At 54.1% G+C, this 19,667-nt stretch overlaps 2 protein-coding genes across 37 annotated transcripts in view; both read right to left on the reverse strand.

Annotated features, from left to right (window-relative positions):
- tfcp2l1 (transcription factor CP2-like 1) overlaps positions 1 to 15,204 on the reverse strand; it is a 32,233-nt gene extending 17,029 nt beyond the window's left edge. The window contains 1 exon segment of the mRNA XM_055052811.1: positions 15,133 to 15,204. Coding sequence (XP_054908786.1) covers positions 15,133 to 15,204 — 72 coding nt within the window.
- Positions 15,205 to 15,342: 138 nt separating this feature from the next.
- The window catches only part of clasp1a (cytoplasmic linker associated protein 1a), a 67,139-nt gene continuing 62,814 nt past the window's right edge, over positions 15,343 to 19,667 (reverse strand). For all 36 annotated transcript variants that reach the window (XM_055053090.1, XM_055053080.1, XM_055053066.1 and 33 more), the window contains one exon: positions 15,343 to 16,653. In XM_055053090.1, the coding sequence (XP_054909065.1) occupies positions 16,567 to 16,653 (87 nt within the window). In that variant the 3' untranslated portion in view covers positions 15,343 to 16,566. The remainder of the gene's footprint in view (positions 16,654 to 19,667) is intronic.

Here is a 19,667-nt window from a genome sequence, read left to right on the forward strand (position 1 = left end):
GCTGGAGGAGACAAGGCTGGAGGAGACAAGGTGGAGGAGACAAGGCTGGAGGAGACAAGGCTGAGGAGACAAGGTGGAGGAGATAAGGTGGAGGAGACAAGGCTGGAGGAGACAAGGCTGAGGAGACAAGGAGGAGGAGACAAGGCTGGAGGAAACAAGGTGGAGGAGATAAGGTGGAGGAGACAAGGCTGGAGGAGACAAGGTGGAGGAGACAAGGCTGGAGGAGACAAGGCTGAAGGAGACAAGGCTGAGGAGACAAGGTGGAGGAGATAAGGCTGGAGGAGACAAGGCTGGAGGAGACAAGGCTGAGGAGACAAGAAGGCTGGAGGAGACAAGGCTGGAGGACAAGGCTGGAGGAGACAAGGCTGGAGGAGATAAGGCTGGAGGAAACAAGGTGGAGGAGATAAGGTGGAGGAGACAAGGCTGGAGGAGACAAGGCTGAGGAGACAAGGTGGAGCAGATAAGGTGGAGGAGACAAGGCTGGAGGAGACAAGGCTGGAGGAAACAAGGTGGAGGAGATAAGGTGGAGGAGATAAGGTGGAGGAGACAAGGCTGGAGGAGACAAAGCTGGAGGAGACAAGGCTGGAGGAGACAAGGCTGGAGGAGACAAGGCTGGAGGAGATAAGGCTGGAGGAAACAAGGTGGAGGAGATAAGGTGGAGGAGACAAGGCTGGAGGAGACAAGGCTGAGGAGACAAGGTGGAGCAGATAAGGTGGAGGAGACAAGGCTGGAGGAGACAAGGCTGGAGGAAACAAGGTGGAGGAGATAAGGTGGAGGAGACAAGGCTGGAGGAAACAAGGTGGAGGAGATAAGGTGGAGGAGACAAGGCTGGAGGAGACAAGGCTGGAGGAAACAAGGTGGAGGAGATAAGGTGGAGGAGATAAGGTGGAGGAGATAAGGTGGAGGAGATAAGGTGGAGGAGACAAGGCTGGAGGAGACAAGGTGGAGGAGACAAGGCTGGAGGAGACAAGGCTGAGGAGACAAAGCTGGAGGAGATAAGGTGGAGGAGACAAGGCTGGAGGAGACAAGGCTGAGGAGACAAGGCTGGAGGAAACAAGGTGGAGGAGATAAGGTGGAGGAGACAAGGCTGGAGGAGACAAGGTGGAGGAGACAAGGCTGGAGGAGACAAGGCTGAAGGAGACAAGGCTGAGGAGACAAGGCTGGAGGAGACAAGGCTGGAGGAGATAAGGCTGGAGGAAACAAGGTGGAGGAGATAAGGTGGAGGAGATAAGGTGGAGGTGATAAGGTGGAGGAGACAAGGCTGGAGGAAACAAGGTGGAGGAGATAAGGTGGAGGAGATAAGGTGGAGGAGACAAGGCTGGAGGAGACAAGGCTGGAGGAGATAAGGTGGAGGAGACAAGGCTGGAGGAGACAAGGTGGAGGAGACAAGGTTGGAGGAGACAAGGCTGGAGGAGATAAGGCTGGAGGAAACAAGGTGGAGGAGATAAGGTGGAGGAGACAAGGCTGGAGGAGACAAGGTGGAGGAGACAAGGCTGGAGGAGACAAGGCTGAAGGAGACAAGGCTGAGGAGACAAGGCTGGAGGAGACAAGGCTGGAGGAGACAAGGCTGGAGGAAACAAGGTGGAGGAGATAAGGTGGAGGAGATAAGGTGGAGGAGACAAGGCTGGAGGAGACAAGGCTGGAGGAGATAAGGTGGAGGAGACAAGGCTGGAGGAGACAAGGTGGAGGAGACAAGGTTGGAGGAGACAAGGCTGGAGGAGACAAGGTGGAGGAGACAAGGCTGGAGGAGACAAGGCTGGAGGAGATAAGGCTGGAGGAAACAAGGTGGAGGAGATAAGGTGGAGGAGATAAGGTGGAGGAGACAAGGCTGGAGGAGACAAGGCTGGAGGAGACAAGGTGGAGGAACAAGGCTGGAGGAGACAAGGCTGAGGAGACAAGGCTGGAGGAGACAAGCTGGAGGAGACAAGGTGGAGGAGACAAGGCTGGAGGAGACAAGGCTGAGGAGACAAGGTGGAGGAGATAAGGTGGAGGAGATAAGGTGGAGGAGACAAGGCTGGAGGAGACAAGGTGGAGGAGACAAGGCTGAAGGAGACAAGGCTGAGGAGACAAGGTGGAGGAGATAAGGCTGGAGGAGACAAGGCTGGAGGAGACAAGGCTGGAGGAGACAAGGCTGAGGAGACAAGGCTGGAGGAGACAAGGCTGGAGGAGATAAGCTGGAGGAAACAAGGTGGAGGAGATAAGGTGGAGGAGATGAGGTGGAGGAGACAAGGCTGGAGGAGACAAGGCTGAGGAGACAAGGTGGAGGAGATAAGGCTGGAGGAGACAAGGCTGGAGACAAGGCTGGAGGAGACAAGGTGAGGAGACAAGGCTGGAGGAGACAAGGTGGAGGAGATAAGGCTGGAGGAGACAAGGCTGGAGGAGACAAGGCTGAAGGAGACAAGGCTGAGGAGATAAGGCTGGAGGAAACAAGGTGGAGGAGATAAGGCTGGAGGAGACAAGGCTGGAGGAGACAAGGCTGGAGGAAACAAGGTGGAGGAGATAAGGTGGAGGAGATAAGGTGGAGGAGACAAGGCTGGAGGAGACAAGGCTGGAGGAGATAAGGCTGGAGGAAACAAGGTGGAGGAGATAAGGTGGAGGAGATGGGTGGAGGAGACAAGGCTGGAGGAGACAAGGCTGAGGAGACAAGGTGGAGCAGATAAGGTGGAGGAGACAGGCTGGAGGAAACAAGGTGGAGGAGATAAGGTGGAGGAGATAAGGTGGAGGAGACAAGGCTGGAGGAGACAAGGTGGAGGAGACAAGCTGGAGGAGACAAGGCTGAGGAGACAAGGCTGGAGGAGACAAGGCTGGAGGAGACAAGGCTGAGGAGACAAGGTGGAGGAGATAAGGTGGAGACAAGGCTGGAGGAGACAAGGCTGAGGAGACAAGGTGGAGGAGACAAGGCTGGAGGAAACAAGGTGGAGGAGATAAGGTGGAGGAGACAAGGCTGGAGGAGACAAGGCTGGAGGAGACAAGGCTGAAGGAGACAAGGCTGAGGAGACAAGGTGGAGAGATAAGGCTGGAGGAGACAAGGCTGGAGGAGACAAGGCTGGAGGAGACAAGGCTGAGGAGACAAGGCTGGAGGAGACAAGGCTGGAGGAGACAAGGCTGGAGGAGATAAGGCTGGAGGAAACAAGGTGGAGGAGATAAGGTGGAGGAGACAAGGCTGGAGGAGACAAGGCTGAGGAGACAAGGTGGAGCAGATAAGGTGGAGGAGACAAGGCTGGAGGAGACAAGGCTGGAGGAAACAAGGTGGAGGAGATAAGGTGGAGGAGACAGGCTGGAGGAGACAAGGTGGAGGAGACAAGGCTGGAGGAGACAAGGCTGAGGAGACAAGGCTGGAGGAGACAAGGGCTGGAGGAGACAGGCTGAGGAGACAAGGTGGAGCAGATAAGGTGGAGGAGACAAGGCTGGAGGAGACAAGGCTGGAGGAGACAAGGCTGGAGGAAACAAGGTGGAGGAGACAAGGTTGGAGGAGACAAGGCTGAGGAGACAAGGCTGGAGGAGACAAGGCTGGAGGAGACAAGGCTGGAAGAGACAAAGGCTGAGGAGACAAGGTGGAGGAGACAAGGCTGGAGGAGACAAGGTGGAGGAGACAAGGCTGGAGGAGACAAGGCTGAGGAGACAAGGCTGGAGGAGACAAGGCTGGAGGAGACAAGGTGGAGGAGACAAGGCTGGAGGAGACAAGGCTGAGGAGACAAGGCTGGAGGAGATAAGGTGGAGGAACAAGGCTGGAGGAGACAAGGCTGAGGAGACAAGGTGGAGGAGACAAGGCTGGAGGAGACAAGGCTGGAGGAAACAAGGTGGAGGAGATAAGGTGGAGGAGACAAGGCTGGAGGATCAAGGTTGAGGAGACAAGGTGGAGGAAACAAGGTGGAGGAGATAAGGTGGAGGATAAGGTGGAGGTGATAAGGTGGAGGAGACAAGGCTGGAGGAGATAAGGCTGGGAAACAGGTGGAGGAGATAAGGTGGAGGAGATAAGGTGGAGGAGACAAGGCTGGAGGAGACAAGGCTGGAGGAGATAAGGTGGAGGAGACAAGGCTGGGGAGACAAGGTGGAGGAGACAAGGCTGGAGGAGACAAGGCTGAGGAGACAAGGCTGGAGGAGACAAGGCTGGAGGAGACAAGGCTGAGGAGACAAGGCTGAGGAGAAAAGGCCTGGAGGAGACAAGGTGGAGGAGACAAGGCTGGAGGAGACAAGGCTGGAGGAGACAAGGTGGAGGAGACAAGACTGGAGGAGACAAGGCTGGAGGAGACAAGGCTGGAGGAGACAAGGCTGAGGAGACAAGGTGGAGGAGACAAGGCTGGAGGAGACAAGGCTGGAGGAGACAAGGCTGAGGAGACAAGGTGGAGGAGACAAGGCTGGAGGAGACAAGGCTTGGAGGAGACAAGGTTGGAGGAGACAAGACTGAGGGAGACAAGGCTGGAGGAGACAAGACTGGAGGAGACAAGGCTGAGGAGACAAGGCTGGAGGAGATAAGGTGGAGGAGACAAGGCTGGAGGAGACAAGGCTGAGGAGACAGGTGGAGGAGACAAGGCTGGAGGAAACAAGGTGGAGGAGATAAGGTGGAGGAGACAAGGTGGAGGAGACAAGGTGGAGGAGACAAGGCTGGAGGAGACAAGGCTGAAAGGAGACAAGGCTGAGGAGACAAGGCTGGAGGAGACAAGGCTGGAGGACAAGGCTGGAGGAGATAAGGTGGAGGAGACAAGGCTGGAGGAAACAAGGTGGAGGAGACAAGGCTGGAGGAAACAAGGTGAGGAGATAAGGTGGAGGAGATAAGGTGGAGGAGACAAGGCTGGATGGAGACAAGGCTGGAGGAGATAAGGTGGAGGAGACAAGGCTGGAGGAGACAAGGTGGAGGAGACAAGGTGGAGGAGACAAGGCTGAGGAGACAAGGCTGGAGGAGACAAGGCTGGAGGAGACAAGGTGGAGGAGACAAGGCTGGAGGAGACAAGGTGGAGGAGACAAGACTGGAGGAGACAAGGCTGGAGGAGACAAGGCTGGAGGAGACACGGTGGAGGAGACAGACTGGAGGAGACAAGGCTGGAGGAGACAAGGCTGAGGAGACAAGGTGGAGGAGACAATGTTGGAGGAGACAAGGCTGGAGGAGACAAGGCTGAAGGAGACAAGGTGGAGGAGACAAGACTGGAGGAGACAAGGTGAGGAGACAGACTGGAGGAGACAAGGCTGAGGAGACAAGGCTGGAGGAGACAAGGTGGAGGAGACAAGGCTGGAGGAGACAAGGTGGAGGAGACAAGACTGGAGGAGACAAGGCTGGAGGAGACAAGGCTGGAGGAGACAAGGTGGAGGAGACAAGACTGGAGGAGACAAGGCTGGAGGAGACAAGGCTGAGGAGACAAGGTGGAGGAGACAATGTTGGAGGAGACAAGGCTGGAGGAGACAAGGCTGAGGAGACAAGGTGGAGGAGACAAGACTGGAGGAGACAAGGCTGGAGGAGACAAGGTTGGAGGAGACAAGACTGAGGAGACAAGGCTGGAGAGACAAGGCTGAGGAGACAAGGTGGAGGAGACAAGGTGGAGGAGACAAGACTGGAGGAGACAAGGCTGGAGGAGACAAGGCTGGAGGAGACAAGGCTGGAGGAGACAAGGCTGGAGGAGACAAGGTGGAGGAGACAAGGCTGGGAGGAGACAAGGCTGGAGGAGACAAGGCTGAGGAGACAAGGCTGAGGAGACAAGGCTGGAGGAGACAAGGCTGGAGGAGACAAGGCTGGAGGAGACAAGGCTGAGGAGATAAGGCTGGAGGAGACAAGGCTGGAGGAGACAAGGTGGAGGAGACAAGGCTGGAGGAGACAAGCTGGAGGAGACAAGGCTGAGGAGACAAGGCTGGAGGAGACAAGGTGGAGGAGACAAGGCTGGAGGAGACAAGGCTGGAGGAGACAAGGCTGGAGGAGACAAGGCTGGAGGAGACAAGGAGGAGACAAGGTGGAGGAGACAAGGCTGGAGGAGACAAGGCTGGAGGAGACAAGGCTGGAGGAGACAAGGCTGAGGAGACAAGGCTGGAGGAGACAAGGCTGAGGAGACAAGGCTGAGGAGACAAGGCTGGAGGAGACAAGGTGGAGGAGACAAGGCTGGAGGAGACAAGGCTGGAGGAGACAAGGCTGAGGAGACAAGGCTGGAGGAGACAAGGCTGAGGAGACAAGGCTGAGGAGACAAGGCTGGAGGAGACAAGGCTGGAGGAGACAAGGTGGAGGAGACAAGACTGGAGGAGACAAGGCTGGAGGAGACAAGGCTGGAGGAGACAAGGCTGAGGAGACAAGGCTGAGGAGACAAGGCTGGAGGAGACAAGGCTGGAGGAAACAAGGTGGAGGAGATAAGGCTGAGGAGACAAGGCTGAGGAGACAAGGTGGAGGAGACAAGGCTGAGGAGACAAGGCTGAAGGAGACAAGGCTGGAGGAGACAAGGCTGGAGGAGACAAGGTGGAGGAGACAAGGTGGAGAGACAAGGCTGGAGGAGACAAGGCTGGAGGAGACAAGGTGGAGGAGACAAGGCTGGAGGAGACAAGGCTGGAGGAGACAAGGCTGAGGAGACAAGGCTGGAGGAGACAAGGCTGAGGAGACAAGGCTGGAGGAGACAAGGCTGAGGAGACAAGGCTGAGGAGACAAGGCTGGAGGAGACAAGGCTCAGGAGACAAAGCTGGAGGAGACAAGGCTGAGGAGACAAGGCTGAGGAGACAAGGCTGGAGGAGACAAGGCTGAGGAGATAAGGCTGAGGAGACAAGGCTGGAGGAGACAAGGCTGGAAGAGACAAGGCTGAGGAGACAAGGCTGGAGGAGACAAGGTGGAGGAGACAAGGCTGGAGGAGACAAGGTGGAGGAGACAAGGCTGAGGAGACAAGGCTGGTGGAGACAAGGTGGAGGAGACAAGGCTGGAGGAGACAAGGTGGAGGAGACAAGACTGGAGGAGACAAGGCTGGAGGAGACAAGACTGAGGAGACAAGGCTGAGGAGACAAGGCTGGAGGAGACAAGACTGGAGGAGACAAGGCTGGAGGAGACAAGGCTGCAGGAGACAAGGCTCAGGAGACAAAGCTGGAGGAGACAAGGTGGAGGAGACAAGGCTGAGGAGACAAGGCTGGAGGAGATAAGGTGGAGGAGACAAGGCTGGAGGAGACAAGGCTGGAGGAGATAAGGCTGGAGGAAACAAGGTGGAGGAGATAAGGTGGAGGAGATGAGGTGGAGGAGACAAGGCTGGAGGAGACAAGGCTGAGGAGACAAGGTGGAGCAGATAAGGTGGAGGAGACAAGGCTGGAGGAAACAAGGTGGAGGAGATAAGGTGGAGGAGATAAGGTGGAGGAGACAAGGCTGGAGGAGACAAGGTGGAGGAGACAAGGCTGGAGGAGACAAGGCTGAGGAGACAAGGCTGGAGGAGACAAGGCTGGAGGAGACAAGGCTGAGGAGACAAGGTGGAGGAGATAAGGTGGAGACAAGGCTGGAGGAGACAAGGCTGAGGAGACAAGGTGGAGGAGACAAGGCTGGAGGAAACAAGGTGGAGGAGATAAGGTGGAGGAGACAAGGCTGGAGGAGACAAGGCTGGAGGAGACAAGGCTGAAGGAGACAAGGCTGAGGAGACAAGGTGGAGATAAGGCTGGAGGAGACAAGGCTGGAGGAGACAAGGCTGGAGGAGACAAGGCTGAGGAGACAAGGCTGGAGGAGACAAGGCTGGAGGAGACAAGGCTGGAGGAGATAAGGCTGGAGGAACAAGGTGGAGGAGATAAGGTGGAGGAGACAAGGCTGGAGGAGACAAGGCTGAGGAGACAAGGTGGAGGAGATAAGGTGGAGGAGACAAGGCTGGAGGAGACAAGGCTGGAGGAAACAAGGTGGAGGAGATAAGGTGGAGGAGACAAGGCTGGAGGAGACAAGGTGGAGGAGACAAGGCTGGAGGAGACAAGGCTGAGGAGACAAGGCTGGAGGAGACAAGGCTGGAGGAGACAAGGCTGAGGAGACAAGGTGGAGCAGATAAGGTGGAGGAGACAAGGCTGGAGGAGACAAGGCTGGAGGAGACAAGGCTGGAGGAAACAAGGTGGAGGAGACAAGGTTGGAGGAGACAAGGCTGAGGAGACAAGGCTGGAGGAGACAAGGCTGGAGGAGACAAGGCTGGAAGAGACAAGGCTGAGGAGACAAGGTGGAGGAGACAAGGCTGGAGGAGACAAGGTGGAGGAGACAAGACTGGAGGAGACAAGGCTGAGGAGACAAGGCTGGAGGAGACAAGGCTGGAGGAGACAAGGTAGAGGAGACAAGGCTGGAGGAGACAAGGCTGAGGAGACAAGGCTGGAGGAGATAAGGTGGAGGAGACAAGGCTGGAGGAGACAAGGCTGAGGAGACAAGGTGGAGGAGACAAGGCTGGAGGAGACAAGGCTGGAGGAAACAAGGTGGAGGAGATAAGGTGGAGGAGACAAGGCTGGAGGAGACAAGGTGGAGGAGACAAGGTGGAGGAAACAAGGTGGAGGAGATAAGGTGGAGGAGATAAGGTGGAGGTGATAAGGTGGAGGAGACAAGGCTGGAGGAGATAAGGCTGGAGGAAACAAGGTGGAGGAGATAAGGTGGAGGAGATAAGGTGGAGGAGACAAGGCTGGAGGAGACAAGGCTGGAGGAGATAAGGTGGAGGAGACAAGGCTGGAGGAGACAAGGTGGAGGAGACAAGGTTGGAGGAGACAAGGCTGAGGAGACAAGGCTGGAGGAGACAAGGCTGGAGGAGACAAGGCTGAGGAGACAAGGCTGAGGAGAAAAGGCTGGAGGAGACAAGGTGGAGGAGACAAGGCTGGAGGAGACAAGGCTGGAGGAGACAAGGTGAGGAGACAAGGCTGGAGGAGACAAGGCTGGAGGAGACAAGGCTGGAGGAGACAAGGCTGAGGAGACAAGGTGGAGGAGACAAGGCTGGAGGAGACAAGGCTGAGGAGACAAGGTGGAGGAGACAAGGCTGGGAGGACAAGGCTGGAGGAGACAAGGTTGGAGGAGACAAGGCTGAGGAGACAAGGCTGGAGGAGACAAGACTGGAGGAGACAAGGCTGAGGAGACAAGGCTGGAGGAGATAAGGTGGAGGAGACAAGGCTGGAGGAGACAAGGCTGAGGAGACAAGGTGGAGGAGACAAGGCTGGAGGAAACAAGGTGGAGGAGATAAGGTGGAGGAGACAAGGCTGGAGGAGACAAGGTGGAGGAGACAAGGCTGGAGGAGACAAGGCTGAAGGAGACAAGGCTGAGGAGACAAGGCTGGAGGAGACAAGGCTGGAGGAGACAAGGCTGGAGGAGATAAGGTGGAGGAGACAAGGCTGGAGGAAACAAGGTGGAGGAGACAAGGCTGGAGGAAACAAGGTGGAGGAGATAAGGTGGAGGAGATAAGGTGGAGGAGACAAGGCTGGAGGAGACAAGGCTGGAGGAGATAAGGTGGAGGAGACAAGGCTGGAGGAGACAAGGTGGAGGAGACAAGGTTGGAGGAGACAAGGCTGAGGAGACAAGGCTGGAGGAGACAAGGCTGGAGGAGACAAGGTGGAGGAGACAAGGCTGGAGGAGACAAGGTGGAGGAGACAAGGCTGGAGGAGACAAGGCTGGAGGAGACAAGGCTGGAGGAGACAAGGTGGAGGAGACAAGGCTGGAGGAGACAAGGCTGGAGGAGACAAGGCTGAGGAGACAAGGTGGAGGAGACAAGGTTGGAGGAGACAAGGCTGGAGGAGACAAGGCTGAGGAGACAAGGTGGAGGAGACAAGGCTGGAGGAGACAAGGTGGAGGAGACAAGACTGGAGGAGACAAGGCTGAGGAGACAAGGCTGGAGGAGACAAGGCTGGAGGAGACAAGGTGGAGGAGACAAGGCTGGAGGAGACAAGGTGGAGGAGACAAGGCTGGAGGAGACAAGGCTGGAGGAGACAAGGCTGGAGGAGACAAGGTGGAGGAGACAAGACTGGAGGAGACAAGGCTGGAGGAGACAAGGCTGAGGAGACAAGGTGGAGGAGACAATGTTGGAGGAGACAAGGCTGGAGGAGACAAGGCTGAGGAGACAAGGTGGAGGAGACAAGACTGGAGGAGACAAGGCTGGAGGAGACAAGGTTGGAGGAGACAAGGCTGAGGAGACAAGGCTGGAGGAGACAAGGCTGAGGAGACAAGGTGGAGGAGACAAGGTGGAGGAGACAAGGCTGGAGGAGACAAGGCTGGAGGAGACAAGGCTGGAGGAGACAAGGCTGGAGGAGACAAGGTTGGAGGAGACAAGGTGGAGGAGACAAGGCTGGAGGAGACAAGGCTGGAGGAGACAAGGCTGAGGAGACAAGGCTGAGGAGACAAGGCTGGAGGAGACAAGGCTGGAGGAGACAAGGCTGGAGGAGACAAGGCTGAGGAGATAAGGCTGGAGGAGACAAGGCTGGAGGAGACAAGGTGGAGGAGACAAGGCTGGAGGAGACAAGCTGGAGGAGACAAGGCTGAGGAGACAAGGCTGGAGGAGACAAGGTGGAGGAGACAAGGCTGGAGGAGACAAGGCTGGAGGAGACAAGGCTGGAGGAGACAAGGCTGGAGGAGACAAGGTGGAGGAGACAAGGTGGAGGAGACAAGGCTGGAGGAGACAAGGCTGGAGGAGACAAGGCTGGAGGAGACAAGGCTGAGGAGACAAGGCTGGAGGAGACAAGGCTGAGGAGACAAGGCTGAGGAGACAAGGCTGGAGGAGACAAGGTGGAGGAGACAAGGCTGGAGGAGACAAGGCTGGAGGAGACAAGGCTGAGGAGACAAGGCTGGAGGAGACAAGGCTGAGGAGACAAGGCTGAGGAGACAAGGCTGGAGGAGACAAGGCTGGAGGAGACAAGGTGGAGGAGACAAGACTGGAGGAGACAAGGCTGGAGGAGACAAGGCTGGAGGAGACAAGACTGAGGAGACAAGGCTGAGGAGACAAGGCTGGAGGAGACAAGGCTGGAGGAAACAAGGTGGAGGAGATAAGGCTGAGGAGACAAGGCTGAGGAGACAAGGTGGAGGAGACAAGGCTGAGGAGACAAGGCTGAAGGAGACAAGGCTGGAGGAGACAAGGCTGGAGGAGACAAGGTGGAGGAGACAAGGTGGAGGAGACAAGGCTGGAGGAGACAAGGCTGGAGGAGACAAGGTGGAGGAGACAAGGCTGGAGGAGACAAGGCTGGAGGAGACAAGGCTGAGGAGACAAGGCTGGAGGAGACAAGGCTGAGGAGACAAGGCTGGAGGAGACAAGGCTGAGGAGACAAGGCTGAGGAGACAAGGCTGGAGGAGACAAGGCTCAGGAGACAAAGCTGGAGGAGACAAGGCTGGAGGAGACAAGGCTGAGGAGACAAGGCTGGAGGAGACAAGGCTGAGGAGACAAGGCTGAGGAGACAAGGCTGGAGGAGACAAGGCTGAGGAGACAAGGCTGAGGAGACAAGGCTGGAGGAGACAAGGCTGGAGGAGACAAGGCTGAGGAGACAAGGCTGGAGAGAAGGCTGGAGGAGACAAGGTGGAGGAGACAAGGCTGGAGGAGACAAGGTGGAGGAGACAAGGCTGAGGAGACAAGGCTGGTGGAGACAAGGTGGAGGAGACAAGGCTGGAGGAGACAAGGTGGAGGAGACAAGACTGGAGGAGACAAGGCTGGAGGAGACAAGACTGAGGAGACAAGGCTGAGGAGACAAGGCTGGAGGAGACAAGACTGGAGGACAAGGCTGGAGGAGACAAGGCTGCAGGAGACAAGGCTCAGGAGACAAAGCTGGAGGAGAAAGGTGGAGGAGACAAGGCTGGAGGAGACAAGGCTGAGGAGACAAGGCTGGAGGAGACAAGGCTGGAGGAGACAAGGCTGAGGAGATAAGGCTGGAGGAGACAAGGCTGGAGGAGACAAGGTGGAGGAGACAAGGCTGGAGGAGATAAGGCTGGAGGAAACAAGGTGGAGGAGATAAGGTGGAGGAGACAAGGCTGGAGGAGACAAGGCTGAGGAGACAAGGTGGAGCAGATAAGGTGGAGGAGACAAGGCTGGAGGAAACAAGGTGGAGGAGATAAGGTGGAGGAGACAAGGCTGGAGGAGACAAGGTGGAGGAGACAAGGCTGGAGGAGACAAGGCTGAGGAGACAAGGCTGGAGGAGACAAGGCTGGAGGAGACAAGGCTGAGGAGACAAGGTGGAGCAGATAAGGTGGAGGAGACAAGGCTGGAGGAGACAAGGCTGGAGGAAACAAGGTGGAGGAGACAAGGTTGGAGGACAAGGCTGAGGAGACAAGGCTGGAGGAGACAAGGCTGGAAGAGACAAGGCTGAGGAGACAAGGTGGAGGAGACAAGGCTGGAGGAGACAAGGCTGGAGGAGACAAGGTGGAGGAGACAAGGCTGAGGAGACAAGGCTGGAGGAGACAAGGTGGAGGAGATAAGGCTGGAGGAGACAAGGCTGGAGGAGACAAGGCTGAAGGAGACAAGGCTGAGGAGATAAGGCTGGAGGAAACAAGGTGGAGGAGATAAGGCTGGAGGAGACAAGGCTGGAGGAGACAAGGCTGGAGGAAACAAGGTGGAGGAGATAAGGTGGAGGAGATAAGGTGGAGGAGACAAGGCTGAGGAGACAAGGCTGGAGGAAACAAGGTGGAGGAGACAAGGCTGAGGAGACAAGGCTGGAGGAGACAAGGCTGAGGAGATAAGGCTGAGGAGACAAGGCTGGAGGAGGACAAGGCTGGAAGAGACAAGGCTGAGGAGACAAGGCTGGAGGAGACAAGGCTGGAGGAGACAAGGTGGAGGAGACAAGGCTGGAGGAGACAAGGTGGAGGAGACAAGGCTGAGGAGACAAGGCTGGTGGAGACAAGGTGGAGGAGACAAGGCTGGAGGAGACAAGGTGGAGGAGACAAGACTGGAGGAGACAAGGCTGGAGGAGACAAGACTGAGGAGACAAGGCTGAGGAGACAAGGCTGGAGGAGACAAGACTGGAGGAGACAAGGCTGGAGGAGACAAGGCTGCAGGAGACAAGGCTCAGGAGACAAAGCTGGAGGAGACAAGGTGGAGGAGACAAGGCTGGAGGAGACAAGGCTGAGGAGACAAGCTGGAGGAGACAAGGCGGAGGAGACAAGGCTGGAGGAGACAAGGTGGAGGAGACAAGGCTGAGGAGACAAGGCTGGTGGAGACAAGGTGATGGATGGATGATGGTTGGATGATGGTTGTATGATGGATGGATGATGGTTGTATGATGGATGGATGATGGATGGATGATGGTTGGATGGATGATGGATGGATGATGGTTGGATGATGGATGGATGATGGTTGGATGATGGTTGGATGATGGATGGATGATGGTTGGATGATGGATGGATGATGGTTGGATGATGGATGGATGATGGTTGGATGATGGATGGATGATGGTTGGATGATGGATGGATGATGGTTGGATGATGGTTGGATGATGGATGGATGATGGTTGGATGATGGATGGATGATGGTTGGATGATGGATGGATGATGGTTGGATGATGGTTGGATGATGGTTGGACGATGGATGGATGATGGTTGGATGATGGATGGATGATGGTTGGATGATGGTTGGATGATGGATGGATGATGGTTGTATGATGGATGGATGATGGTTGGATGATGGATGGATGATGGATGGATGATGGTTGGATGATGGATGGATGATGGATGGATGATGGTTGGATGATGGATGGATGATGGTTGGATGATGGTTGGATGATGGATGGATGATGGTTGTATGATGGATGGATGATGGTTGGATGATGGATGGATGATGGTTGGATGATGGATGGATGATGGTTGTATGATGGATGGATGATGGTTGGATGGATGATGGATGGATGGATGATGGTTGGATGATGGTTGGATGATGGATGGATGATGGTTGGATGATGGATGGATGATGGTTGGATGATAGATGGATGATGGATGGATGATGGTTGGATGATGGATGGATGATGGATGGATGGATGATGGTTGGATGGATGGATGATGGTTGGATGATGGATGGATGATGGTTGGATGATGGTTGGATGATGGATGGATGATGGTTGGATGATGGTTGGATGATGGATGGATGATGGTTGGATGATGGTTGGATGATGGATGGATGATGGTTGGATGATGGATGGATGATGGTTGTATGATGGATGATGATGGTTGGATGATGATGGATGGATGATGGTTGGATGATGGTTGGATGATGGTTGGATGATGGTTGGATGATGGTTGGATGATGGATGGATGATGGTTGGATGATGGATGGATGATGGTTGGATGATGGTTGGATGATGGATGGATGATGGTTGGATGATGGATGGATGATGGATGGATGATGGTTGGATGATGGATGGATGATGGTTGGATGATGGATGGATGATGGTTGGATGATGGTTGGATGATGGATGGATGATGGTTGGATGATGGTTGGATGATGGATGGATGATGGATGGATGATGGTTGGATGATGGATGGATGATGGTTGGATGGATGATGGATGATGGTTGGATGATGGTTGGATGATGGATGGATGGTTGGATGATGGATGGATGATGGTTGGATGATGGATGATGGATGGATGATGGTTGGATGATGGATGGATGATGGTTGGATGATGGATGGATGATGGTTGGATGATGGTTGGATGATGGATGGATGATGGTGGATGATGGATGGATGATGGTTGGATGATGGATGGATGATGGTTGGATGATGGTTGGATGATGGATGGATGATGGTTGGATGATGGATGGATGATGGTTGGATGATGGATGGATGATGGATGGATGATGGTTGGATGATGGATGAATGATGGTTGGATGATGGATGGATGATGGTTGGATGATGGTTGGATGATGGATGGATGATGGTTGGATGATGGTTGGATGATGGATGATGGATGGATGATGGTTGGATGATGGATGGATGATGGTTGGATGGATGATGGATGGATGATGGATGGATGATGGTTGGATGATGGATGGATGATGGTTGGATGATGGATGGATGATGGATGGATGATGGTTGGATGATGGATGGATGATGGTTGGATGATGGATGGATCCAGAGCCGGATCCTCGGTGCCGATACCAAACTCCAGGCCGGTACTTCTGGGCGTCTCGCTGGTCTGCTGTGGTTCTAGCAGAACTTTGGGTTTCGTCTAGTCGGGTTAAGAGTCATGATGCCGGTCAGAACCGGAGCACAAGATACTGAACCTCCAGTTGAGTCAGTGATGTTAACTGAGCTCTGAAGATCCCTTGGATGGTGCTGGTCTGTTGGGTCTCCATGCTGCTGCTTGTCTGCACCAGAAACCAGGTAATCGGGCCAGGGTTCTGACCCGCTTAGTGGGATTATTTAGACCTGGGGAGTTAAGAAATGATGTTGGACAGAAGGAATTAAACCGATCAGAAAGAGGAAATGAGAAGTTTTATTTTCAGTCTGTTTATTTCTTCACTTTGCTGCAAATCAGGATTTAAAGAAGATCATCTGAACAGTTCTTCATCATCATCATCATCATCATCATCGTCATCATCGTCAGAGCAACAAAATAAAACCTGATCAAATAAAATATATAAATACAAGTTGCAATATTGCAGCAGAACAAAGTGCGACCAGGTTCAGCGCGGCGGATTCTTCTAAAATAAAACAGAAAGAGGCCCGGAGGAGGAGCAGCGCCGGATACAGGTCCGGTCCAGTACCGGATCAGAACTTCCTGTACATTCCTGACTTATGAGCCGATCTGGACCTCCTCAGCAACATCCAGAAACACGACAAAGAAAATCTGAAGATTCATCAGCAGGACAAGGGTTCCTGCTAATCTCTGGAGCTGGAGCGGCCTCCTCCAGAACCAGATCCAGAACCAGATCCAGAACCAGATCCAGAACCAGATCCAGGTGGTTCTACTACAACCAGAACCAGGCTGCGGTGACAAAGTGCACTTCAGCTCCACATGCTAACTCACCGACGTGCAAACTGTGAACATCAACATGTATTTACAGAACAGCTGCAAAGTTCTGGTCCGGCTCGCCAGGAGGAGACGGAACCAAACCTCTGGAGAGCTCTAGAACCCGGCCGCTGTCTGCTCCTCAAGGTAAGGCAACCAGATTCTCTGCTCTCTGATTGGACGGTCAGATCTGTAGCTCTGTTCTAATTGTCCAATCAGAGCATCAGGAGGTTTTGTGAACCAATGAAAATGTCTCAAAACTTTCTGTTGAAAGTCATTTTTGTTGCTGTGAGGCTGATTAACTCCCGGGAGCCAAACGTTAAACGTCACGGTTCTGACTCAGCTGATTGCTCAGACTGGACCCAACCTGGTCTCAGAACCTCAGGTCAGGTCCAGATGTGTTTCCAGGTGTGGAGCAGGTTTCTGCAGGTGGAACCAGAGGAGACGTCACACTAGAGCAACAATCAATGCTTTGGAGAACCTCAATTTGATCCAAAGTTCTGGACGAGTTCAACGGGTCGGGTCGGTCACGTTGAGAACAATCAGAAGGTGCTGCTGAACTTCTGGATCCGGCCATGTGAACTGATGGAGAAGCCGCAGGAGAACCGGGTCGGCTCCAGCTCAGAAGCAAAGCAGGACAGCAGGTTAGGGCGGAGCGGGAAGTTCTGCTCGGGTCCAGAAGGTTCTGAAGGTTCTACAGGACCAATTAACTGTGAGAGGAAACGTCGGAGGAGCTGCTGCTGTTGCTGTTGGTGGTTTGGGCCCGCTTGATGTAGAGGTTCAGAAGCTTCATCTGCAGACAGAGACAGAACCGTCAGGAGAACCGGCCCGGTTCGCGGGACCGTCGGGAGAACCGGCCCGGTTCGCGGGACCGTCGGGAGAACCGGCCCGGTTCGCGGTCTGGATGTGGTTTGGATCCTTCTACAGAGTTGACTGGTTTAGAGCCAAGGTCCAGAAGGCTCTGGACGTCACCAGGTCAGAACCAAGACGCGGCATGGCCTGCGTCAAGCGTTTATCACTAAAGCACTGATCTCATGACCTAGAACAGAGGTCCCCAACCTTTTCAGTACTGCGGACCCGGTCAAGACTTGGCCATTTGCCTGGGGGGCGGTGGGGGCGTCGGATAATGCTTCTGCATGTTGACGTTCCCGCTAAACCTTTTTTCCCCTGATTTTCCCTTTATGACAATCTTACAACGTCCTGATGTGTGGTGTGTTGAATATTCATCGCGGTCTCGGCCCGATTATCGCAGCCTGTTGAATGTGACAGGGAGCCAATCGGAACGCACGGTGACGTAAGAACAGAGGCGATGCCAAACCGTTGACATCGGAGGTGATGTGTGGAAAAGTTTATGACTACATGTAAAGCTCATTATTATATATGTTTATTATATGTGTTTATGTTTATTCAGTTAAAATGTTATGAATCATAGAGCAGCAAATAGAGCAGCTGCTCCTTTTATCAAACGCCTTTTCTTTTTGTTTCGTCTTTAAAATGATCCACAAACTATCACTGCTGCTCCTGCATCATCTTCTTATTCTGAATTCATTATGGGATTTTACTGGATCTCCTTCTGGAACCGGGACGTTCAGAGGAACCCGTTCGTTCAGTGGAACCGGGACGTTCAGTGGAACCGGGACGTTCAGAGGAACCGGGACGTTCAGTGGAACCGGGACGTTCAGAGGAACTGGGACGTTTAGTGGAACCGGGACGTTCAGTGGAACCGGGACGTTCAGAGGAACCGGGACGTTCAGTGGAACCGGGACGTTCAGAGGAACTGGAACGCTCAGTGGAACCGGGACGTTCAGTGGAACCCGTTCAGTGGAACCGGGACGTTCAGAGGAACTGGGACGTTCAGAGGAACCGGTTCTGGTGCCGTGGAACCGGTTCTGGTGCCGTGGAACCGGTTCTGGTGCCATGGAACCGGTTCTGGTGCCGTGGAACCGGTTCTGGTGCCGTGGAACCGGTTCTGGTTCCGTGTTGCTCCTGGACTCTCAAACAACCGAACCTCTTGGACTTTTATCGGCTCTGAGGTCACAGAGGTTTGGGAAATCGGCCAACGATCCTTAAATCGTGAACCACATAAAAACTCACATCTGCTCTCATCTCGACCTCTGACCTCACGCTGTCTGACTCTGGTCACCATGGTAACGGTTACATATCCCTTCAAAATAAGATGCAGATGGGCCACAAAACCAACATTTTCCTTTTCTAAACATTTAACTCAGGATATCGACTGATGGACCCTGAGCTGTTTCTCCTGCTGGAGACGCTGAAGTGATGCTCAGGGAGACACTGGGTCTCCATGGTGATGCAGTCTGAAGCTTCATTGGCTCATCAGGTCACCTGACCATCCAGAGCAGCTTGGACTGTGGGAATCAACCCACCGGGACAAACCCATCCTCCTGCCTCTCTGGGCCTGCAGACAAACTTTCCAAAGAATCTGATCTGGTTCTGTTCGTTTTGCTGCTTGTGGATCAATGTTGGCGCCAAAACGCAGCCGAGAGAATCCGGTAAAGGATTTTCAAAATAAAAGACCCTCCAGTCTCACATGATACAGAAACATTAGGTGGTACCGCGGCCCGGCACCAACCGGCCCGGTACCAACCGGACCGGTACCAACCGGACCGTGGCCCGGCACCAACCGGACCGCGGACCGGCACCAACCGGACCGCGGCCCGGTACCAACCGGACCGCGGCCCGGTACCAACCGGACCGGTACCAACCGGACCGCGGCCCGGCACCAACCGGACCACTGTCGCAAACGTGATAGAAGTAACAATGAGAGCGCCACTGCCGCCTACTGTGCGCAATTACACTTTATACTAGTACGGCCAAAAAAAAGCCTGTTCCCCAGGATCACACGCCCCCCCAGGTATCGCACTGCGCCCCCCAAAGGGGGCCCGCCCCACTATTTGAGAAGCACTGCGGTAGATCGTCGTGTGTTACGGTAGATCGTTGCTCTGATCTAAATCAAAGATTTATCCAGACTGGGAGAGTGACGCAGCCTGTTGAATGTGACCGGTAGCCAATCAGAAAGCGGACTCTCCTCGTGCTTTCTGAGGGGAAACACGGAGGGAATCCCGAACAGCTGACACGATGCAACCCGAAGTCCAGCAGACATCGGAAACAACATGAATGTTTATTCAACAATTAGTGCAAAGAAAATGTAAATAACTAGGGGAGGAGTTGGAGCGAAATTTCTACCAGAAAAACTTTTCAGCTGTTCTTTGTTAACGTGACATAAATAGTTTATAATGATTTTCATTCAGTCAGACTGACACTAGCCGCATGCATTGCAGGAAGATTGTAGTAAGGAATTGATTAATGCCTGGTTTCAAAGTTAGTGAACTGGACTTATTATTTTGTTTCCATTGTTGGACACAACACGGTTCGATTGAACCGTTATAGCGAGGATTTCTGTCGCTAATGTGTTTTGATAATGGGTCGACAATCCGTGACATCAGATGGTGCAGCGCGCTGGGCATTACACTAAGAAATAAGGAAGGGAGGGTCAGTGGAGTTGAGCCTTTTTTCATTCAGTGTCATCAACAGGAAGAGAAAAAGGCAGGAAGAAACGATATAGACGATAATTGAAATGACGTCGATAATTGATTTATTGTTTATCGCGACAGGCCTAACTTTGACTAGACCATTCTGTTGTAGATCTCCTGCTGGACAGATGAAGTCACACTGGACTTCAGAATACTGCAGTGAGCCCACATCATCACCCCTCCACCACCATGCTTCCCTTGACCAGAGAGACCATTAAAACCTGATGTTGGACCTGAGACGGGTCCAGTGTGA

The sequence above is a fragment of the Poeciliopsis prolifica genome, unplaced genomic scaffold, assembly GCF_027474105.1.
Source record: "Poeciliopsis prolifica strain line A6 unplaced genomic scaffold, Auburn_PproV2 SCAFFOLD036, whole genome shotgun sequence".
Classification (NCBI taxonomy): Eukaryota; Metazoa; Chordata; class Actinopteri; order Cyprinodontiformes; family Poeciliidae; genus Poeciliopsis; species Poeciliopsis prolifica.